Source organism: Dioscorea cayenensis, chromosome 11 (genome assembly GCF_009730915.1).
Source record: "Dioscorea cayenensis subsp. rotundata cultivar TDr96_F1 chromosome 11, TDr96_F1_v2_PseudoChromosome.rev07_lg8_w22 25.fasta, whole genome shotgun sequence".
NCBI classification, from domain to species: Eukaryota; Viridiplantae; Streptophyta; class Magnoliopsida; order Dioscoreales; family Dioscoreaceae; genus Dioscorea; species Dioscorea cayenensis.
In genome coordinates, this window is record NC_052481.1 from 5,787,009 (window position 1) to 5,810,307 (window position 23,299).

General features: G+C 36.4%; 1 protein-coding gene across 2 annotated transcripts; it reads left to right on the top strand.

The window, feature by feature from the left end:
• Positions 1-5,228: 5,228 nt before the first annotated feature.
• Positions 5,229-9,812, top strand: LOC120271832. Of its 2 annotated transcripts, XM_039278513.1 has the most exons (7): positions 5,229-5,417; positions 5,511-5,742; positions 6,287-6,401; positions 6,544-6,666; positions 7,442-7,610; positions 7,820-8,025; positions 8,990-9,812. In XM_039278513.1, the coding sequence occupies exons 1-6, from the start codon at positions 5,304-5,306 to the stop codon at positions 8,003-8,005; spliced, it is 939 nt and encodes a 312-aa protein (XP_039134447.1). In that variant the 5' UTR covers positions 5,229-5,303; the 3' UTR covers positions 8,006-8,025; positions 8,990-9,812. The 2 variants fall into 2 exon arrangements, with proteins under 2 accessions (XP_039134447.1, XP_039134446.1); XM_039278512.1 differs by lacking the exon at positions 8,990-9,812 and having other exon boundaries at positions 5,230-5,417; positions 7,820-8,180.
• The last annotated feature ends 13,487 nt before the right edge of the window (positions 9,813-23,299 follow it).

Genomic DNA, 23,299 nt, shown 5'->3' on the forward strand with positions numbered 1-23,299 from the left:
AAGGTGTTAGACCAAAAAGGGGGGGGGGAGGTCAAAAGACCTCCAAACAGGTTGTTTAGCACTGATTTTGCATGGGTTGAGAGTCCGTATGGGCACCCATACGGGCTATATAGCTACCTGGATGAGAATTCATAATTTTCTGAATGGTCATGCGGGCAACCATACTGGCCGTATGGCACCCCTCATGGGGCACAATTTTAGGGTTTAAAGGCTCTTTTCCCTTGATTTCTTCATTCCTTTTCAAGCTTTCCTTCTTCCTCCACCCCTTTCCTCTTCTAAATTTCATTGTCTTCATTCCAAACACTCTTTTATCTTGCATTTTGGTTAAGAGAAAACTCAAATAAGATCGAATTATCCTCTCCTCCTCTTGATTCTTGAAGGGTTGAAGATAAGTCTTCTCATTTCTTCTCCTTTCATCTTGCTGCTTTCTTTGGATGGAAATGATGGGAAATCCTTAGTGTTTGTGTGAGTCTTGAGTTTAGAAAAATTTTGTGGTTGCATTGCTTACGTTTTGTTGAGGATTGAAGGAGTCTTCATCTCCCAAACTAGGGTTACTTTAGCACCGAACCAACTATGATTTTCTTTGCCATTTTTGTTGCCATTGAGTGTTGGGAGAGGTTGATTCTTGTAGGATCTTTGAGGGGAGGTGCTTAGTGAACCCTAGATGCTTGTTTTCCATCTTTAGGAATTTCCCATATCCTTGTGTTGAGTGATCTTGGCTTTAATCCATGGTTTTACTTGGATTGTGTTAAGAGGCAAAACATCAGCCAAAGGTAAAGGACCAGTGGAGGAGTAACACCTGAGTTGGGTGATTAGCAAAGTTTGTGGGTGGGATTTATCGATTTCGTGGACTATAATATCATCCATACTTTTGATATATTTTGTCTTCATTTCTTTTGAATGATATTTTATATTGTTAAAAGATTTTTGAATTTTGTTTATGACTTTGGAAATCATTTTGGATCTTGAATGAGTTTATTAAAATGTTTGCAACTAGGTATTACTTGTGTTTGAAAATTCGACTCATGAAAGGTATGTTTCAAAGATTAAATGGAACTGATATTTGTCTTTGAGAAAAGGTATTGTTTCATGATGAAACTTGGATTTATTTGAGTTGTTAGGTTCAAATTACTCACTCTCGGAGTAGGGGTTGTTCATGTGAAAATTGTGAAATCTTGTTGAGATTTTGGCATGTTATGTGGTTTTACATATATTGTGCCTCAAGGCAGTATTTTGGTTTATCGTATTGAACTGAGCTTTCTAACTAATTTGGAAAGGTTTTCCATGTGTTGGTTGCATTATGAAATGTTGTTATTTGAGGGAATATGTGAATGATCATGCTTGTATTTTGAAATGGATTGAACTTTGAAACCGTATTTGTATACTTTTGTCTTGCCAACAAAATTGTGGAAATGATTTCCATTCCTGGCTTAGGGATGTTTTCCTAGATCTAGACTTTTGGTGTATCATGTATTCCTCATATTGTTGAGTTTCCATAAGTTTTGATTGTGACCGGGCCTAGCCCTTCCCTGCTGTAGTGGGTGGTTTTCATGGCCAGCCTGTTGAGGTGGCTTGAAGACCAGAGTTTGCTGTCCAGTTCAAGTGGTGTGTAGAATCCTGGTTAGATATACATCGGAAATCAAGAGTCACCACACAGATTCCCGGTGGGTCAAGGGCATAAGAACCTTGACAGCTATGAACTTAGCCGCCGTCACGGCTAGGATTTATAGAGGTTTTTAGACCTTCACTTGTTGATTGAGATGTTGATTTTATACTTTGAAATATTCGGTATTTTCATGCAAAGAAACTTTGAAATGTGGTAGCTGGTATAACTTTGGTTTACCGTTTTGTCCAAACATTTTACATATTAGAATTATTAAAACTTGTGTTATGCAACTTCTTGGGTTTTGAATTGTGAAAGAAAATGATTCTATTATGCTATTCATGTCTTTCACAAAACTTTGATTTTATGAGTTGTTTGGAAAATGATGTTTATATGAGCTAAAGCCTTGCTTTGATCAACTCATGTTGTAAAATACTGCTATTTGTGTACATTATTCTTTGCGAATATGAGTGTCACTCTATACTTAGTATTTTCAAAATTCTCTGTATCGGTAAGCTTTTATAGCATTTTATTTGTTATATTACCTTTATTTTTGAGTTGTATGATTTTATAGTTCCATGCTAATAATCCTCTCACTGAGTAACCAAGTTACTCATCCTTCTTTCCTCTCCTAGTGATAGTTCAATGCAGTGGTGTGGACGCGTCGTGCTTGGTAAGAGTTTATTTTCAGTGTATTTGCTCTAAGTTTGTGTATGTATATTTCCAATCCATGGCATGTATTAATTGGCATTCATTAGGGTATTTTGTTGACTTATCTATACTCATTTCCCTTCCTTGAGAACCCATGTATTTGGTGTTGTCTAAGTGTTGTATGAGAAATCATACTCAGGGTTTGGTTTGTATTATGAGTTTATATCTCGAGTTGTCCTGTGTTTCCTTATCTCCTTATTGTCATAATGGTCTTGTATAGAGAGTTTGTTGTATAAGTGAATTGTTGTGTTCCTCCTCGTTGTCATAGTGGTTTTATATAGGTAGCAGGTTAGCCTTACGATGATCCAGGATTGAGATAGGGTTCGACCTCCCTTGGTTATCAGGCCTGTATTGTCATATGTAGGGCCCACCGGTTGGGTCATGACAAGTACTTCGAGTATGTACGAGATAGTACTTCTTGCCTCTAAGAGATACAACAACATTCTTCACCACTATATTACTTGTCTGCTCCATGCACTTGCACGACCTTACGGTCAACACACATCATAAAAATGCATTATAAACAATTGAGCATATGCAGATTTATGCATTTCATGTTAATATTTAGTAGTCCTTTAACATATTTAATTTTGACATAAGAATGTCTAACTTCATGAAAGCCAGAATATTTTGAGAATTGTCATTTTTATAAGTTTTTATGTACTTTTTAGATAGAATTGTATTTTGTGTTTGTGAATAATTTGATTAGTAGAATACCTAATATATTAGGGATGCTCATAATTGTAATTATTGAGTTTTTTTTTTGTGTGTGTTTTGTGTCTTTTTGTCCAAATATTACATATCTAATCTAATATGCAGAATGCTAGTTAAGAAAAGACACATACTCTAGTAGTTATCCTAAAATTTATCATGATTGCTCACATGTTATTATAAATAATGCAAGTTAGTGGATGTAATTAATAGAGATAATATGATCATATAAACACAAGTAGAATTTAATAGAGTTTCATACAACTTGAGGTATTGTTCAGTACTTTCCAAAAAAAATAATATTCCAAAAAAAATGATTGATGGGAAGGTGATTCTTTGAAAATAAAGTTATGGGGAAAATAAGATTATAATGTTTGGTATGCAAAGAAATGTGGTAATTAAAAGCCGTAGAAAGTCAGTCATATTCTAGTATTTGATAAGTTAGCACTTTCTTGATAATGTTTTATTAATGCCCAATTTACCTTTTAACAAGTTAACTAGTTAGCCAATGAAAAGTTAAGATTTAATTGTGTTAAATGGAATGATATTTAACCCTCTCTGAATTCAACACGTTAGACTTCAAAAAATACCAAAGAAACCTAAGTTCATAATCGAACCAAACTCAATTTCTCTTTTCTCGTAGAGAAAAACAAAGTATAATTTAGAAGTAGGAGAGGAGGAGGAAAATAAATTGGATAAAGAGAGTGAGAAAGAGAGAGAAAAGAAGGCAATCAATAAGGTAGATGAAAAAGAGAAAAGGAGCGGTAGCCATGTTTTAGTTAGATTTTTATTCCAACACAATCAAAGGTGATTCTACTATACTTAGGAAAGTAATTCTATTGTGTACACTAACTTTTCCGGTGACAAAAATCATACCAAACTGCGTAAGGGATTTTACCCAATTAAATTATATAAAAAGTTCTTACTTTTCATCATACTAAACGAACCCCATTAGAAAGGTGGAAAATGATTGATATTTTGATCAATATGTATTTTAGTCATTAGCAAGTTTTGAAATTTATATATTAATAGTTCTTTTTCAAATACTTTAAAGTTAATTATGACATAAGTTTTTTTTTAATCATATTGCTTATTTCTCAATGATAATTAGTGATTTTAACTTTGAGATAATATTATTAAAATACGTAGAAATAATATTTCTATAGTTACAAGCACAATCCAATAGAAGGTAAGTTGAATGCTACCAATATTCAACAACAAAAGTAATTTTTATTTTTTTTTAACTAATGGAAGGCGCACTCCAACATTTTTTTTAATATCTTTTATATGTTTTATAAAAAAATTGTATTTTGTTCAACATAGTCGGCAGGGACAACCCCAATTCTATAAAAAAAATTCTCTATAATTGTATAGCTCGATTTTTCTCTCTCATGACTTTCTTAGGTGAAGCACGATATAACTTAATCAAAAATGTGACATATTAAATCAGACCATGTACAACATACACAATTTTACATTACTACTTATTTTTTAAAATTTAAAATGTATTTCAAATTCAAAAATTATTTCAAATTATATTAAAAAAATTAAATATATTTTTCATTATCACTATGCTTATTATTCATATAAAAACTTTTTATTTTGTTTAATCAAATATTTTTCATAGTATTAAAATTTATCGGTATTGTTATTAAAAATAATTTTTTTATAAATATGATAAATACAGTCTCGGTATTGTACTAATGGGAATCAACAGATTATGAAACCTTTGGTGTAAAAACATAAATTTCATTTATATAACAAATTTTTTTCCACCGGACAAATTATTTTACATCTAAACAAATATAAAATTATAGATTTTTAAATTTTTTTTAAATATATCAAAAGGGTCATAGCTAACGGTACTTGATCTTATTATGAAAAACAATAGTGAAACAATAAAATAAACTAGAGTTCAAAACTCGTTGGAAGCAATAATACTAACAAGTCGGCGATTGTGCATGCAAACTCACAACCCAAACCCTTTGTTTTGCTGAGAGTATGTAGATTGGATGATTAATTTTTAATATGTGTACATAGCTGTTGTTGATTTTAATAAATAAAAAAATAAATATGCTTGAATAAAAAAAATAGCTTTTTTCAATACTGAGAAAGGCAATTCTCAGTGCAAACGTTAAAACCATGACAAGACACAGACGGGTCCACACTACTGGTGCATATACCAGCATCGTGTGTCTTGTTTCACCGGCACTCACTCACAGGACCACCAAGCGAATGTGGAGGATCGCTTGCCGTATCTCCACGATTGTTGTTGGTAATGGGGATTGGGATTGTCTCCGTCCTCCCTTCCCCTTGCTCCTCCTCACTCCCTGGCGCCGTCGCCGGCACCAGCATCTCCACTGCCACCACTCGCCCTGCCGTGATTCTACCAGTTGAGTCTGATTATACTTCTCGTCGACTCTTTCTCTCTCTCTCTCTCTCTCTCTCTCTCTCTCGCGACTGGTAATGGTTCCAAAATTTTCAGGGGCTTGGGAATAACACCGGAGACTATCAAAGACTGGTATCAACGCTCGGAGAAGCTCATGGCATCCCTTCGGTAGTCGCCAAGGTGTCGCGGGTCGATTGGCTCCGGAATGCTGCTGGTGTTCTTGACCGTAACTATTGGAAGGGTACCCTCCGCCCTCGCCCAGTGCTCGATTGGTATCTGGAAAGAGTCGACCAAGCTGTATCTGAAGCTAAGATGCTCTGCCCGCAAGGTATTCTGTGTAATGCCTTGATCAACTTATATTCATGAGCAAATGATGAATCTCTTTGTTTGACATGCTAGCAATTACTTTCTGTATCAATGAGTAAATTAATCTGTCTGTAGTTGTTGTAAACTAGTCTCTTTGTTAGAAATGCTAGTAGTTACTTAAATGTGGATGATGAATCTCTCTCTTAGACTTGCTTATATCCGTATGAGTAAATGAATGTCTTTGTCGAACATGCTAGTGATTACTTTTTGTATATTTATATGAGGAAATGGATCTCTTTGCTAGTGATAATAGATAAGCCCTGCTTGTCCCGCTGATTTCCTATTGATCCTTTATGCTAGCTTTCTGTTGTAACAAATTTGAATTCTGTGACCTATATAGTGAAGTACTAATAATGAAAGACAGGTTTCGAGGGTTTGTATTCTTTAGTTTTAATACTTTCATTAATTTGGTTCTTACTCTTGATTTTTTTTTTCTTTAAAGACCAGCTTGGTTTAAGGCATTTATTTTTAATTATTTGTATTTCTAAAGTGCATATTTTGTTTAGGTGAGAGGATTTCACTGATCGGTCATTCAGCTGGGGGATGGCTTGCCCGTGTTTACATGCAAGAATTTGGTATTTCCAATGTGGCTTTGCTGCTGACCCTTGGAACTCCTCACTTGTAAGTCTAACCATGTAGGAGTGATGTGTGGGATAATGCCTTCTTCCCAATACCTTGTTGTGCACTCCCAGTATAGTCTAGATTGAAGAATTAAAATTTCTACTTTCAGTTCACAATTATTAAATGTTGTGGCTTCTCTCAGGCCACCTTCAAAGGGTTTCCCTGGAGTCTTTGATCAAACCAGAGGCCTCTTGGATTATGTTGAGAAGCATTGTTCGCCAGCTGTTTATACACCAGAACTGAGATATGTATGTATTGCTGGAAGGTAAATTATACTGTCTTCTGCTTAAGCTTTCCTACTGATTTTTATGTCATATTTTTGGCTAGTATAAGCACCATCTGTTATCTTCTCGCTTGTAAAAATGCATGTCTCTGTTTTGGTGGTCATTTGGTCATTTCACTCAAACTTGTCCATATTGATTCTAAATTATCTTTAAAGTGAGTTTAGTACTTGAAACATTATGAGTTAATATGGTTCTTATAGTATTCTTTGTGTAGCATAAAGCATTATACAAATGATTGGATTGAACATATCTATAGTTGGTTTATTTTGTATTAATGTGTTTTATTTGATCTTTGTCACCATGATAAATTTATTGGTAGATTTTCCATGTCGTCATGAAATTGGCATTGACTTTAAATTTGGCAGCACCAAAATTTTGTAAATAATTAGACTGAATGAAGACCAAGTATTGTATTTTTTCCTGTAGTGAAGTCTTTAGAAATTCTTCTCATTTATTATGAAATGTGGATGTAATAATTATACAAACCAATTAAATTTAAAGGTTCACAAGATTGACAGTCATTACAGGCAAAGGGTTTATGCACATTGAATGCAGGAAGCAACATTGTGATACTGGCATTTTTGTAACCATGATTGAAATTTGGTTACAATTGTTTGATTACCATGCTCTAAAGTTTTACAAATTAGTTTTTCACAATAAAATTTGTAAAATAAGTGTTGCTTTCACTAGACTACACCATCATCATTTGAGTGACAAATATACAAGCTTTACAGATAATTTATTTTTTCTTCACAGGTACATTCAAGGAGCTCACTTCGGTGGGGATGATAAAATAATTTCAAATGAGATGGTTGAGGTCGGGAAACTTGGGGGCACATTTGAATTAGCAATGGATAGTGGCAATCAGCCCCCCTCAGCTGGTCCTACCCTACGTGCCCGTCTCATTGGTCAGGGATACAAGCAGGTAATCCATAAACCATTGAACCTCATTGATGAATATGCTGTCCTGCATTTGGCATTCCTCCCTTCAACAGTATTTCCATCTAAATGTTTAGACATGTAATTGTTCGATCAATGTTCTATGTTCTTATGGAAAAATCTGTTTTCCCCTCTTAATTTTCTCTCGACCTTTGCATATTGTTCCTGCGATAAAATGTTACATGTTAATTTCAGGTGTGTGGGCGTGCGGAAGTGTGGGGAGATGGTGTTGTTCCTGAAATTTCGGCACATCTGGAAGGTGCACTAAATATTAGCTTGGAGGGGGTATACCATTCTCCAGTAGGTTCTGATGACGAGTCACGGCCATGGTATGGATCTCCGGCTATAGTTGAAAAATGGGTGCACCATCTTCTTGCTTGATGGATCCCTCTATTCTTCTGGTGATTATTAAATCAAGTTTCATTTAAATTAGGTGGATGATTGAATGATTGACTGCATCCCCAATTCATTGTGCTTGGGTTATAATAGGCGTAGATTATTACACATATATCACTACAAGAATATTTCAATTTATGACAGTTATTTTTGTTTTTAATCCATTGCTAATTTAGTTTGAAATCGTCCGTGTCTAAATTTAAAAATGGATTAGCAGCGAAAGTAAATCCGTTTCTACATTTGGTTTTCAATCGTTTCAAATTTTAGAAACAAATTAAAACCAGAATTATATATATATATATATATATATATGTTCAGATGGAAAAGATGATGCTGAGTAGAGGGTAATTGAATTGAATATTTATTTGCGAGCTGGAATTTGATTTAAGGTGTGCCCTGACATGCTGGCCAGTGAAAAACATGACCATGAATTTGAAATTACGTGAAGGACTAAGTTTATCTCTATATGTATCACTAACAATGGTGTGAAGTGGTTATTTGAATAATAAATAATGAAAACACCAAAATCGACCTGATGATTTTGACATTTTAATAATTTTTCTACTACAGAAGACCCCAAATAATTGGGATAATTGGATAATGGCTTTTTGTTATTGTTATTGTAGTAGTTGTACTATATTTTTTTATTTTTAAATCAAATAAAAATTTTGAAATAAAAGTTTGTTGTAGAAACCCTGTGTAAATGTTGTTTTACCACGCGCAAAATTTTGTTTTTTTCTTGATTGTGCTAGGATAATGAGAGGTGATAAGAGTTGTGATATGTTTCTCATGTGTAAATGGCTATCACCCACAAAATTTGTCGGTTTCTTAGTTGTGATAGGGTAATGATAGGTGATTAGAATTATGATATGTTTCTCATGTGTAAATGGGGACAACATGATAGATTACAAATTTTTTTTATTGAAATAAAAATTTGTTGTAGAAATTTTGTGTAAATCTTGTTTACAGATTATTATCACTTCGAGAGCCAGTTTTCCGCACATTAACGCTGGAGGTATTGGTGTCCTTCAAGTTCGATCAGTCGTATAGGAGGTTCGACAGCATTGATGTCATACAGTTTAGGGCATTCAGACATCAGTTCAGCATGAGTGTCACTGAGTTTTCAGTTCGGATGGGCTTGTATGGTGGGAGTATTATTCGCTGGCTCTTACATCACTAGACTCGTTCTGGGGATGGGCCTAGTGGACGCTATCCAAGGTACTGAAAAGACGGTAATCCTCTCCCCTCTTGGACTTGATACGATAAGGATGATGGGGTTAGTGTGTAGATATGGGCCTGGAGTATACATTTTGGCTATGTCTACCCCAGAGACTGCCGAAAGTAGAGGAGACGCAGCAGAGGCTTCACGGCAGGCCCCTGAGCCTCAGTTTGCGCCGTGGGAGACCGGGGCATCCTTCACAGCACAGGAGATACCCTAGCGTCCCGTACACATCGTTACTCATGCTCGAGCCCATGATAATTTTGAGAGGCTCGAGAGTGCTGTGGATGTGCTACGGACTGAGATCGCTGAGGTCAGGGCTACACAGGTTGCGCAGTACGCAGGAATGATGACACGTCTTGACACCATACTGCAGTTATTAGAGCGAGACGCGTCCTCACCTTTCATTAGGAGACTGAGCACCCCTCAGACACCGCTAGCATCACCAATACCAGATCCACCGGCACCATTCGGCCTGACACCGACAGCAGCAGCAGAGCCGACCGCCGGCAACACTAACACTTGATGCATCTTTCATTTTTTTATTTTTGTATTTTATTTTGGACTTGTACATTCTTAAAGGATCTTCCTTCTAAGTTTATCTTTGATTTTTGTCTCAAGTTGTATTTTATTGCTTTTTCTTTATGTACTCGAGTTGTTTTGTTTTTATTGAGCTTCATTGAACCCCCTTGTGTATGCGTGCAGATGGTCTTATCAGTATGGGAATTGAGAACTAGTCATGGACACGGCCAATGTGGGGCGTGTGTGCTTCACAACCTGTTAGAACTTTACTCCGAAGGATTTAGCTCCATTAAACGCAACATTAGGAGTCATGGGAGTATTGTTTCAATTGCCACTCCTACATATTTGCTTGATTGCTATACTTTCTATTGTGCTTGCATGTGTACATCTTAAGTGTGTGTGTGTGTGTGTGTGGGGGAGTTCACTTTGCACATGTCTTTTACACAAGTTTTGATGGCGGTTCACCTTAGTTGTAATGTTTGTATTCTTGAGTTTAGGAGAAGTTTTAACATTATATGTTCTCATGCTCTAGATTTTACTTGAATTTCTAGGAATTTTCGCCCGATTAATATTTGTGCACCACTCACTCATGAAATTCTTTTGGAAACTCAAGTTCGATGTTTAAGGGACTAATTAGTTTTGTTTCTTGTTCTATTTTGCTAAAAAAACGGAAAACGAAAAGAAAGAAAAAAAAATAGATTGTTTAATTGTGTATTTGGGGTGGAAAGAGCTACCACCTATGAAGTATGAAGCTACTCTCATAAGTTGGATACTAGTTATGCCTTAATGAGATAAAGAGTTATCTCATAGGATGAGTGAAAGCTACCACCCCGGTAGAAAATGCTCCATCTTGAAAATGCGAAAGCCACCTTAGCGGCCACTTCAGAAAGGGCTAACTTAGAGGATATGTGAAGCTACTACCATCCTTTTGTTTTGTTATACTTGTAGGTAAATAAGTCCCTTGTACTTAGAACTTTGAGGAGTATGCTTTGGGTTTACTTGAGTGAGTTTACACACACTTACACGATGTCAAGTTTGTTGTCCTTTTTTATTCAAGTTTTTAGCTAGAGCATTGATTTTTCGTATTCAGTGTTGAAAGTTCCCTTTCTTGTAGAATGCTCTCCTTGCATGCTTTGGTGAACCTAAGGCCAAGCACTTTCAATTTTTCCTTCTTCTATGCTTCAATGTTTTATTTTTTGCTTGAGGACAAGGAAAAGCTTAAATGTGGGGGAGTTTGATAAGTGCTTGTGTGTTAAGAATGCGAAGTGTTCTTTCCTTATGATAGGCATTACTTTTATCAGGTTTAAGAGTTAATACATGTGTATTTGTGTTCTTTTGCACATATAGGGTTGTGAAGCTAAGTATTAAGAAAAGAATCTAAAAATAGATCGTGAACGCACTATTTGGTGGATTCTTGGAAGGAACAAACGCGAAGACACAAGTGGGGCTCTAAGATAAGTGAATGTGTGCCAACCTCCATGTATTCAAATCATTACAATGAGTTGGAGGGGCACGAAAGCAGTCACATTTGCGTATCCCGACTTATGCATTGATAGCAACATCTTCACCAATGAGGCTTTTAATTGAAGAAGAGTTGCGATCTACGGCATAAACGTGTGCCCGTTTATGTTACCTCGATGAAAAGTGTGGAATTGGGAGTAGCAATACGCTATAGCTATCTATGACAGTTACTATTCACAGCCGGTCGAAAATCAGGTATCCAGAGAATCCACACGGGCGTGTCGAAATTCCCTACGCCCGTGTTGAAATTCCACAGGCCCATGTGAAAAACCGACAAGGGCATGTTGATGCCCTATTCCAGCCCTATTTAAGCCGCGATTTAGCCTGATTTTTGGGGGAATCTTTTACCTTTCTCTCCAACTTTTCTCCATCTTTTGAGAGGCCGTCGGCTAGGGTTTTGAGAGACTTTACCAAGTCTTTGTAGTAGTTCTATGGATTCAACACCGCGCTTCGCTTGGAAGAAGGTTATTGGGGGAGCTTTCGTCAGCATCGATCTGGCGAGGTGTATCCTAGGCCGGACAAGGGGACCTTTGGAGAAGACGAGGCTAATCCACAAGACCATCGACACGACTATTGAGGGGGTTTTCCTATGGATTACTTGCTTTTACTTTCGATTTCATTAATGATTGTATCTTGTTCCATGGAGAGCTAAACCCTCTAGTGGGTACTTGGATTTTATAAACCCTAGGATGTTAATATTTCTTTGACCTTTTATTATACCTTCCTTAATTGATGTTTTTAATTGAGTTTCAATCTTGAATGCTTGTAGAATGATTTCTCCCTTAGAGTCACACTAGGGTTGAGAGACCATCTTGGTAACCTTTGTGGATGGGTGACACGCCATGAGGGTTAGACAAAGCTAGATTGGAGATGGTTGAGAGGGTGAGTCGAGAGGTAGCAGAGCTTCCCCTTCCCCCTCCGGTGTGATTTATCCTACCTCCAATTCCTAGAGTTCTTTGCGGTTACAATAGAGTGAAGAACTAAAAGATGACCTCCACTGTAGCTTAGTTGCGCGAGCAACAGAGTGAAGCGTTGAAGTGACTTTAGTATCTGGGGCTTAATTGTGACTAGGGGTCTTTCGCCTGGACCAAAGGGTTAGATCCACACATAAGAATAAAGTTTATCACTTGGAATCCCTAGAACTCCATGGAACTTTGCACATTGTGAGGTGTTGAGACTGAGTGATTTCTCCACCGGGACATTGTGTAGAGTTAGTCATGGTTGACCTTAGGTTTGGAACCGTGTGCTTTAGGATTTCCACGACTCATTAAGCATTAGTTAGGAAGCATGGTTGACCTTAGAGTTAGTCATTAGTTAGGATTTCCACCGGGACATTGTGTAGAGTTAGTCATGGTTGACCTTAGAGTTAGTCATTAGTCCTGGTTGCCTTTCCACTCACTTACTTGGGCCTCTCATTCTTGTTTCTTTTGTTTCTTCTTACATTACACTTTATGAACACAATCATTATTCATCTTGGCTTGGTTAAGTAGCAATTTAAGTATTTTTATTCCCTACTCCATGTGGATACGATACCACACTCACTTGGGATTTATTACTTCGACAATCCGTGCACTTGCGGGTCATACGCAAGGTCCTTGTCAACCAAACTTGGACCAAGTTTGGAAAGAAGATTAGGGAGATCTTTGGAGGCCATCTTTAGTGAGATGGATTCACGCCTTGGGGGTGCGGTCCTCGGGAGAGGGATCTGCTGATATGACATGAGGAATGAGGCTAGTTACTGGTGGTAGGAGCTCGGGAGGAGTGGACTGCATGAACGTAAACTGAAGCAACCTGGAAGGTTGGAGGTGTTGTAGGTCGTATTATATATGGAGCTGGAACTCAGTCAAGCTTAGTAGGTGGGCTGCATTACATGCTTGGTTGCAATAAGAGTTCCAACGTCTAACTTTGGAAGACGCCCAAGTTAGGAAGTCTCGGAGAGTTTAAAAAAATAAGCTTTTGAGACATAGAGATGTCTATATAACATACCCTGCTTTGAGATTTAGGATGAGCTACGAGTGAGAGATCCTAGTGTGTGGGTTGAGGAGAGTGGGCATCGGGCAATCTAGAAAGGTTTATTATTTGTCATTTTGTGAGCAAGAGAGAGTGGTGTACTCTTCATTCTTTATTTCTTTTAGTGGGTTGTTCTCTTTGGGCTTGGCCCCCAGACGTAGGCAAGTTGTGCCAAATTGAGTAACCAACTTGTGTCTCCTTTCTCTTGCATGTTTGATTGTGTGTGATTGCATTAGATGAGAGGTTGAGTAAAACATTATCACACTTTTACCCCTCTGGAACTAACAATAATATGATGAAATGCCACCACAAGAATTTGCTAGATTTACTAATAAAATTCCATTCAATTTCTAAATCTAATTTTCATGGAAAATGAATAGCTAAGTCAAATTTCATACAAATCATTTTAAATATAAGTTGTTTGGAAATTTTATAAATATTCTCAAATCTATAAACATTTACAATAATATATTTAAGAAAAAAAAATAAAAATATCTTTATTTAATGGTACACCTCTAAATATATAGACTATAATTTTATTAGGGTAAATTACCTAGTTGGTCACTAAAGTATTGCACAATTCCTATTTGGGTTACTGAACTAAAAAAAAAAATTCTATTTGGGTCACTTAACTAAGTAAATCATTCTAGTCAAGTCACTATCACAGATGGCGTTAATGGAAGACTGAGCTGGCTTGCCACCTCACCATTGGCCTCGGCTCGTCAGTAACACTTGCACACTGTTCATCTCTCACCATTCCTCGCTTACATCCAAACAACTCCATCTCCTTCCAAACTCCTCTTTTTCTCTTGTTATTTATTTTCTCCATCTCTTTCTTCATCCTTTCAACCTTCATTTCCCCCCTCCTCCTCCATTATCATCACCTTCTTCTTCCTCTCCTTCTCACTACTACTCAGCTCATCTCCATTAATGAGCATCTCTCTTATCCTCATCTGCCCAATAAACAACACTTGAGCTACAAACCTCATTGGCAATCTCTCATTTTGTGCAGCATACACATAAGCCTCTTCAGACATTATCTTATAACTCCACACTCTGCAAACTTCCTCTCCGTCCATTTCATTCAAATCCCCATGAGCATCCAAGTATATACCTATTTCTCTATAAACTCCATCATAACATCTCCCAAAGGATCCAACAACACTCTCATTCTATCCATAAACTCCACAAACTCATCCTTTCCCAAAAACTACCTTCTCTTATCATATCTCTTGCATACTTCTTTATGATCTCAATCACAACCTCTACTTCTTTTGCATTTGATTCAGTTTCACTGCTTGCAATAAAGTAACCAAATATTCTCTTAATGCACTCTATGTCATGGGATAAAATATTTTCAATGGAGACTTCAGTGAACTGCATGGCTATCATGGACTCAAGCCCATGAATGCATGACTTATTTGCATGCACGTCAATGGTGCAATATAGAATTTGAAGGCAATTTGATGTATGCATTGATCCTCTCTTTTTTGGTATTAACCCCATAATTGATTCAATGATCTTCTTGGTTTTACTTCACAATTTGAAAGAGATTGTTTTTTGAGGTTGAATTGCCAATGAGGTTTCTAGCTCGAGTGTTGTTTATTGGGCATTTGAGGATAAGGGAGATGCTCATTAATGGAGATGAGCTGAGTGGTAGTGAGAAAAAGAGGAAGAAGAAGGTGATGATAATGGAGGAGGAAGAAGAGGGGAAAGAAGAGGAGGAGATGAAGGTTGAAGAGATGAAGAAGGAGATGGAGAAGATAAAGAAAAAGAGAAAGAGAGGAGTTTGGAAGGAGATGAAGTAATTAATTGGATGTAAGAGGGGAATGGTAAGAGATGAACAGTGTGCGGGTGTTGCTAACGAGTCTAGGCCAATGGTGAGGTGGCAAGCCAGCTCAGCATTCCTTTAACGCCGTCTGTGATAGTGACTTGATTAGAATGATTTACTAAGTTAAGTAACCCAAATAGAATTTTTTTTTTAGTTCAACGACCCAAATAGGAATTGGCGCATAGTTTAATGACCATTTGAGTCATTTACCCATTTTATTATTATGTAGAATTTTATAAACATCTACAATTATTTAAACTTATAAAAGCTTTTTAAATAATTACAATAAGAATCATAAAATAAAACCTTAAAAAGTGGCTCTTATTTTGTAATAACTTAGAAATGAATTATGAGTTTGATTATAAACTTTTAGAAATCCTTTTTCAATTTTAGAAACACATTCTTAGCCTATTTCTAAATTAGAAAAGAAAACTGTGCCTTTGTTTATCAATTTAGAAATTCTTTTCCAATTTTAGAAACACATTTTTCTCCTACTTCTAAATTGGAAAAAGAAATTGAGTCTCTTCCAAAGTTATATTTCGTGAAACAAATATATTTTAATTTAAAATTATTTAGAAAATTTATACATAACTTTAAAAACATAAGTAGTAAGTATTTTTATTTTTAAAATATAAAATATATATTTATTTATGTGTACATTTCTAAATACATAAATTATAGTTTTGTAAATATTTAGAATAATGTCATCATGTAAAATTTTTATAAATATATTACATTATTTTAAGTTATAATTATCCTTTTGGGCCTGTTTGGATAGGCTAGAATTATGTTATAATCCGTACAATATGCCATAATTTAATATTTTTTGAGAATTATGCCATATTACATGTTTGGGTACTTATTTAAGAGTATAAAATTATGGCATAATATAGGTATTATCGTATAAAAAATATTCCTCTTAGTGGAATATTTTTTTCATTGTAAAAAGTCTTTATCTTTTTTCATTCAGCCACCAATTACCGGTCAACCGGTGGTCCGGCTAGCCTTTGGCAACCGGCCACCGGTACGGCCGACCTCTAGCGACCGGTCAACGGTCCACCAGCGGTCAACCACCTATCCAACGGTCTCCGGTGACACACCAGCGGTCCACCGGTGGTCCAGCCAGCCACCGGTCCAACTGAACTCGACTGATTGGTCACAGGTCCATCGGTGGTCCGGCCATCGGTCTACCGGTCTCCGGTGACTGCCCACCAATGGTCTGATCATCGGTCGGCTGGCCTCCAGTGACACGCCGGTGGTCCATTGGTGGTCCTGCCAGCCTCCGGCAACCAGCCTCCAGTCCACTGGAGATTTAGTCGCAGACCGGCCGATCTCCATAATTTTTCTTTATTTTGCTAACTAAACACTCATTCTGTAAAAATAAAATATGTTACAATTTCTGTAATAATCAGTTGCACTTTCTACATAATAAAATTATGCCATATTTTTTTTTATTTTGCTGCCAAACAGGCCCTTATAAAATTAGAAATAGAAGAAATTTCATAATTATCTCAATATATATATGTATGTATGTATAAAGTGAAGTAGCTACAGTGCCATAAATCCATAGTTGTGGTGAAGCTCTAAAGCATCTGCAACTCCTACATAATTGTGCGTAATCTTGCCACCTTTTGTTAGTGCACATGCACCTAATTCTTCTGTATTGTACAAACAAGTATTCTTCCTTTAGTTCTCTATCTACATAAAATTGAATATGTAGGGGAAGTCGCTTATTATCCACATTAGAGTAGCACACATTTGAAAATTATTCTTTACCACATGATATGTTTCATCTCTAATTTTCCTCAAATGCTTTAACTTTGAATGCACTTCAAATACACATCTAACATGTCATTTAGATTTTTGGGATTAAGAACTGTTATACTTAAAAACATATCTTTCTCCTTTATACACAATCAAAGAGATGAATTGTATGATGTGATAACAGTTAGCCAACATGAATATTGCTTACTTGATTACCCAAATGGTTTGAATCTATTAGTGCATAATCTCGATATTATTTTCTATCTTTCTGGTGGAAATGAAGAATGTGTGTCATTGAAATGCTTCCATGAAAGGATATCAAAACAATAATGCATTGGGAATTTCCCATTTGCATTTAAAGGTGTGGACAGTGTTTTATGATTTTGCATATTGAGTTGCTTAAGCAAATTTGTAGTATATTTCCTTTGAGAGTTAAATATTCCATCACTGCCTTGAAACACTTCCAAACCCAAGAAGTAATGAATGGAGCATAGATTAGACATCTCAAAGGCTTCTTTCATGTCTGTTCTGAAGGTATTGATGAGTAATTGAGAAGACCCAAAGTATATCATGTCATCAACATAGATATAGACTAATAGAATATCACCTTCATAGCTTGTTTTTCTATAGAGTGTATGCTTATTGGAACTTCTCACAAAGACTTGTGAGAGTAAGGCTATCAATCCGATTGTACCACTCTTCGGGGGATTGTTTAAGTCCATACAAAGCCTTCCTCAACTTGTAGATCTTGCTCTCACACGCTTTTATAATGTATCCGATCAGTTACTTAACATAAACTTCTTCAGTTATTTCTCAATTTAGAAAGGTAGACTTGAGATCATGACAACGCCCCTTGCGTATTACCCACAAGTGCACAGGTATGTCAAAGTAATAAATCCCAGGTGAGTGGGGTATCGTATCCACAGGGAGTAGGGAGTAAAAATACTAAAATTTCTAGTTAACCAAGCAAAGACGAATAATGATTGTGTTGATAAAGTGTAATGTAAGCAGAAATAAAAGAAATAGGAACAAGAGGCCCAAGTAAGTGAGAGGAAAGGCAATCGATAGAAGTGGGGTACTCGGACAATGCTCCCTCTAGGACTAATGTTTCAAGTGCAAGACCTACTATTATGCTTCCTAATTAATGTTTAATGAGTCATAGAAATCCTAAAGCACACGGTCCCAAACCTAAGGTCAACTATGACTAACTCTACACTATGTCCCGGCGGAGAAATCGCTTAGTCTCAATACCTCACACTGTGCAAAGTTGCATGAAGTTCTAGGAATTCCAAGTGATAAACCCTATTCCTATGCATAGATCTAACCCTTTGGTTCAGGCGAAAGACCCCTAGTCACAATTAAGCCCCAGATACTACAGTCACTTCAACGCTTCACTCTGTTGCTCGCGCAACTAAGCTCTAGCGGAGTTCATCCTTTAGTTCTTTACTCTATTGTAACCACAAAGAACTCTAGGAATTGGAGGTAGGATAAATCATACCGGAGGGGAAAGGGGATGCTCCGCTACCTCTCAACTCACCCTCTCAACCCTCTCCAATCTAGCTTTGTCTAACCCTCATGGCGTGTCACCTATCCACAAAGGTTACCAAGATGAACTCTCAACCCTAGTGTCACTCTAAGGGAGAAATCATTCAACAAGCATTCAAGATTGAAACTCAATTAAAAACATTAATTAAGGAAAACATAATAAAAGGTCAAAGAAACATTGACATCCTAGGGTTTACAAAATCCAAGTACCCACTAGGGGCTTTAGCTCTCCATGTTGCAAGATACAATCAATAATGAAATCGAAAGTAAAAAACAAGTAATCCATAGGAAAATCCCGTCAGTATTCTTGTCGATGGTGTTGTGGAGTAGCCTCTTCTTCTCCAAAGGTTCCCTTATCCGGCCTAGGGCACACCTCCCCTGATCGGTGTCGACGAAAGCTCCCCCAATAACGTTCTTCCAAGAGAAGTGCGGTGTCAAATCCGTAGAACAACTCCAAAGACTTGCCAAAAGTCTCTCAAAACCCTAGCTGACGGCCTCTCAAAAGATGGAGAAAAGTTATAGAGAAAGGTGAAAGATTCTTTTACAAATCGGGCTGAATCGCGGCTTAAATAGGGCTGGAATCGGGCATCCACACACCCCTGTGGATTCTTCACACGAGCGTGGGGAATTTCCACACGCCCGTGTGGATTCTCTAGAAACTTGATTTTTCGGCCGGCTGTGAACAGTAACTACTACAGTGTATTACTACAGTGATTTACTACAGTCCTGCTATAATATTCCGCCAAAACACTCCCAATTCCACACTTTTCATCGAGGCAACATAAACGGGCACACGTTTATGCCGTAGATCGCAACTCTTCTTCAATCAAAGGCCTCATTGGTGAAGATCTTGCTATCAATACACAAGTCGGGATACGCAAATGTGACTGCCTTCGTGCCCCTCTAACTCATTGTAATGACTTGAATACGTGGAGGTTGGCAAACATCCATGTATCTTAGAGCCCCACTTGTGTCTTCGCGTTTGTTCCTTCCAAGATTCCACCAAATAGTGCGTTCACGATCTACTTTTGGGTTCTTTTCTTAAAACTTAGCTTCACAACCCTATATGAGTAAAAAAAAACAAATAGACATGTATTAACGCTTAAACCTGATAAAAGTAATGCTCATCGTAAAAAAAAAAAAAACCACAAGCATTCTTAAAACACAAGCATTTATCACATCAAAATGGAAGACTTGCCACCTTTTATGAGCTGCTAGAGCCAACAACATCCTAACAATCTCCATTTGGCCAACTGGAGAGAAGATCTCCTCATAATTTACTCCTAGTTACTGGACATAAACCTTTATAACTATTCTTGCTTTGTGCTTCAAAACTTCATTAATGGCCATCATGTAAATCCACTTCGAGCCTATCATCTTTTTTTCTGCATGTCGATCAGTTATGTACCATGTCTCATTCTTATTGATTAGTGCTAGTTCGGCATCCATAGCATCTATCCAATGTTTACTCTTGTATGCTTCATCATTTAATTAAGGATCAATTTCACTGAGGGGAAAATGTGCAAACTTCATACAAGTTTATTAGGAGCTGGATCTTCCTTGTTGGTGAGTCTTGAGGTTGTAGAGCATCTAATGAGACTTGTTCATTAGTTGAATTTTCACTAGGAAGCTCATCTAAAGTATCAGTAGTATCTTCAGCTGACACTCCTCTAGGTTGATCTTCTGAGGCTTCTCCTTGCTCCATGCTGGTCTTAGCTATGAAAAGGTTGTTACTTTCCTTCCCTTTTACTTCTTCAGCAACCAGAGTTTCTCTTGCTTCTGAGTCTCTATCCTTGTACCGGCAATTTACCTTGATATGTCTATACTTCTTATAAGCATAACATTGCATGTTCTTATAACTCCTCTGTTCACTGCTTGCTTGATCTTTTCTGTGTATGTGTGTCAGGAGAAGGGGGGGCCTTCTACATCCTCTAGAGTTGTTTCTCCAATGGATGAACCCTCTTCCAGGTCCACATCCTCTTCCCCTTCCGTGTTTGAAGCAAAACCACATTGTGTGCTTCCTTTAGCCTTGAGAACTCTCTCCCTACTTTGAACATCTTCAAGATCAAGCCTACCCTCGTGTCCCTTCAAAGAAGTAATGAGATATTCCACTAAGAGCATAGTAAGGTCCCTTGCTTCAATGATGGAGGAGACAACATGGTTGAACTATGTGATTAAACTCCGAAGAATCTTCACCACCACTAACTTATCATTGAGATCATCTCCCAAGGCTCTTATGTGATATACTATAGTTAGCAACTGCTATACTTTCGGTGTTTCCTTAATGTTTAACTTTCAAAATATCCTAGCCTTGCTTTGTTGTATCTGCTTCTGAGATCCTGATGAGAAACTTCTCCTCCAAAGCTTGTTGAATGAGAAACAATGCTTTTGCATCCTTCTTTTGGTTCTCTTCAAGTTGATCCTGGTTATCATCTTGATTGTATCCATTCTCTATAAACTTCCAAAGATCCTTAGAACTTAGGAGAGTTTTCATCTTCAACACCCAGAGACTGTAGCTCTCGCCGATGAAATTAGGGGCTTTAGACTGTGAAGAAGATCTGCTACTTTCCATGGGTGATGATTTTTGAGATCTCTTATACCAGTGTTGGTGATTTCAAACGATTGAAAATACACAATGCTATAGATTAGAACTCTCAAAGTTCATCCACTTTCTCATCAACTTTTGGACAAGAGCTAATACAAACATATATATTGTTCAAACTACCAAAGTAGTTTGAAAAGTAAACTTAGAAGTATTACAAAAAGTTGCCACCTTTTTTAAAAAGAAATTATAATAATATCTATGCCTAGTTATACTTGATCCCATTGGTTAGATAAGATCTTGGAGCACATCCATTTGGTGCAGCCTTTGGTCACATCTAATCAAAGCTTCCACTGTGATCCTCTTTAGCTTGAATTGGCCAGTCTTCACTTGATTAGTCAGGAAAAAAACCAACTTCAAACCTTGACTAGTCAACTAAACACCTGATTTGCAATTCAATCAAGTTTAGCTCCAACAATTATTGTATGTAAGTTCTTTTTGGATAATTGCTTCTTCATAATTTCTTTGTAATGAAAATATGCTTACTTTAATTAATGTGTCTAATCAATAGTTTGGCTTTTTGAAGAATGTTGAGTTGGAATTGGAAGGCGTTCATCACTCAAGTGACTTCACTTGATAGGAATAGTATGTTTCTAATAAAATATAGGCAGTTTGAATTGATTATATATCTGCATCCTAATTCTATACCAAACATAATTTATTTAAGAAATTTTTACAGGGTATCTAAGACAATGTTTAGGTTGCAATTAGATATGGTGTTTATTTCAAGTACTAAAATTTTGGAAAACAAAAAACTTTTCTTGTGGATATTGAGTACTATAATTGCAAAATTTTAGATAGGAACTTGAAGCTTTGTTCAAGTGGAATACTAATCAAGTTGTTATATTTTGGACTATAAAAAGGATATCTCACATAAGAGTGGATACTAGCCAACAACTCTAATACTTTTAAATTATGTAAAGATATAAAACAATGTAGCTTTTTATGAGTTTGGAGGATGCCACGCCTTTGGATATGATTGAAGAAGATACGGAAAATACAAGCCAAACACATGGAACAGAAATATCATGCAAGTATTGTTGGAAAATAAACTTAGTTTTGGAATATGAAATATATATATATTATTATGAGTATTGTAATATGAAAAGGTAGTGGGCTAGTAATGGGTAAGTTGTTGATCTCGGTAATGAGAATTACAAATGCTCCTTGAAAATCTTTCCAATGTTTAGTTAATGTATTAAAGTGTGTCTTGTAACAAGGAAAAAGTATGATATAATGAAATGAAAAGGAGAAAGAAAGTGAAGAGGTTCTATTATCTTTATCATCTTCTTCTCCATATTCCTGTGTGTGTAAGAGAAATAGATGATCCACCACAAAACTATTATCTCTTGGTAAGTTTGACAACAAGTATGCCATATCAAAGGGTTTAGAGGAAAAAGGAAATTTGCATGAGTATTATACATTGAAAATGTGAAACTTCTTACATAAGGATGCTTGATTTCAAGGAGGAACTATTAGAAAGAAACCTTTGGAGAAATATAAATATTAATTTGGATTATGTGGGTGATATGTTACATAAAAGGATCATTGTTTGTCGCAGAGTTGGTAGAGAAGCGTTCTTAGCAAGATGCTGACTTTTTGATGGTTTGGATGGCGGACATTGAAAAGAATAAAATTTTAATTCTTGGGAATAGTTTCTCTTAAGCCTGTATGAAGCGATAGGAATGCCGCAAGCCTTGTTGTATCCTTTGGCAAGATACAGTATTTGTAGTAGTGAATATATATAAGAATTATAGAAATAAGTTTGATGGGTACGTATTTGAAAGATTAACATGGGTAGCTGCAAGCTTATACACAATATCTAGGAGATCATCAGCATTAGAAATTATTTTCAAATGTTAGTCCGGATGCATGCCAATGGTTTTTTTAATTTGAGAGTCAAATTTAGAGCTGATAACAATTTAGCACAATTGTTAAGTGCCATTATATTACAAACAACTTCAGTAATTTTTTTTTCTTTGGATGAATGTGGAAAAATCACTAACCCTCAACTATTGTTATGCACAAAATTATGATCAAAATCATAATCACATTCATGAAAGATGTAGGGTAGCTTTAAATCTTCCTAACATTGTTAGGTACAAACTTATGACCAAAATAGTTCCAAGTTGTGTGATGAAACATATAAAAAAGTTGAGTCAATGGCTTATGGGAAGATTCCACCTACCGAAAATTGGCAAGTAAAAGTTGCATAAAATGTTAGATAATTAAGTTTAATATGCTATTTATTCTAACACAATCACA

Excerpts from the sequence above, each read along its gene's own strand:
- LOC120271832 (XM_039278513.1), top strand. The coding sequence starts at position 5,304 with ATGGGGATTGGGATTGTCTCCGTCCTCCCTTCCCCTTGCTCCTCCTCA. Across the intron at positions 5,418-5,510 it reads GCCCTGCCGTGATTCTACCA|GGGCTTGGGAATAACACCGG; the intron begins GTTGAGTCTGAT and ends CAAAATTTTCAG. Across the intron at positions 6,667-7,441 it reads TATGTATGTATTGCTGGAAG|GTACATTCAAGGAGCTCACT; the intron begins GTAAATTATACT and ends TTTTCTTCACAG.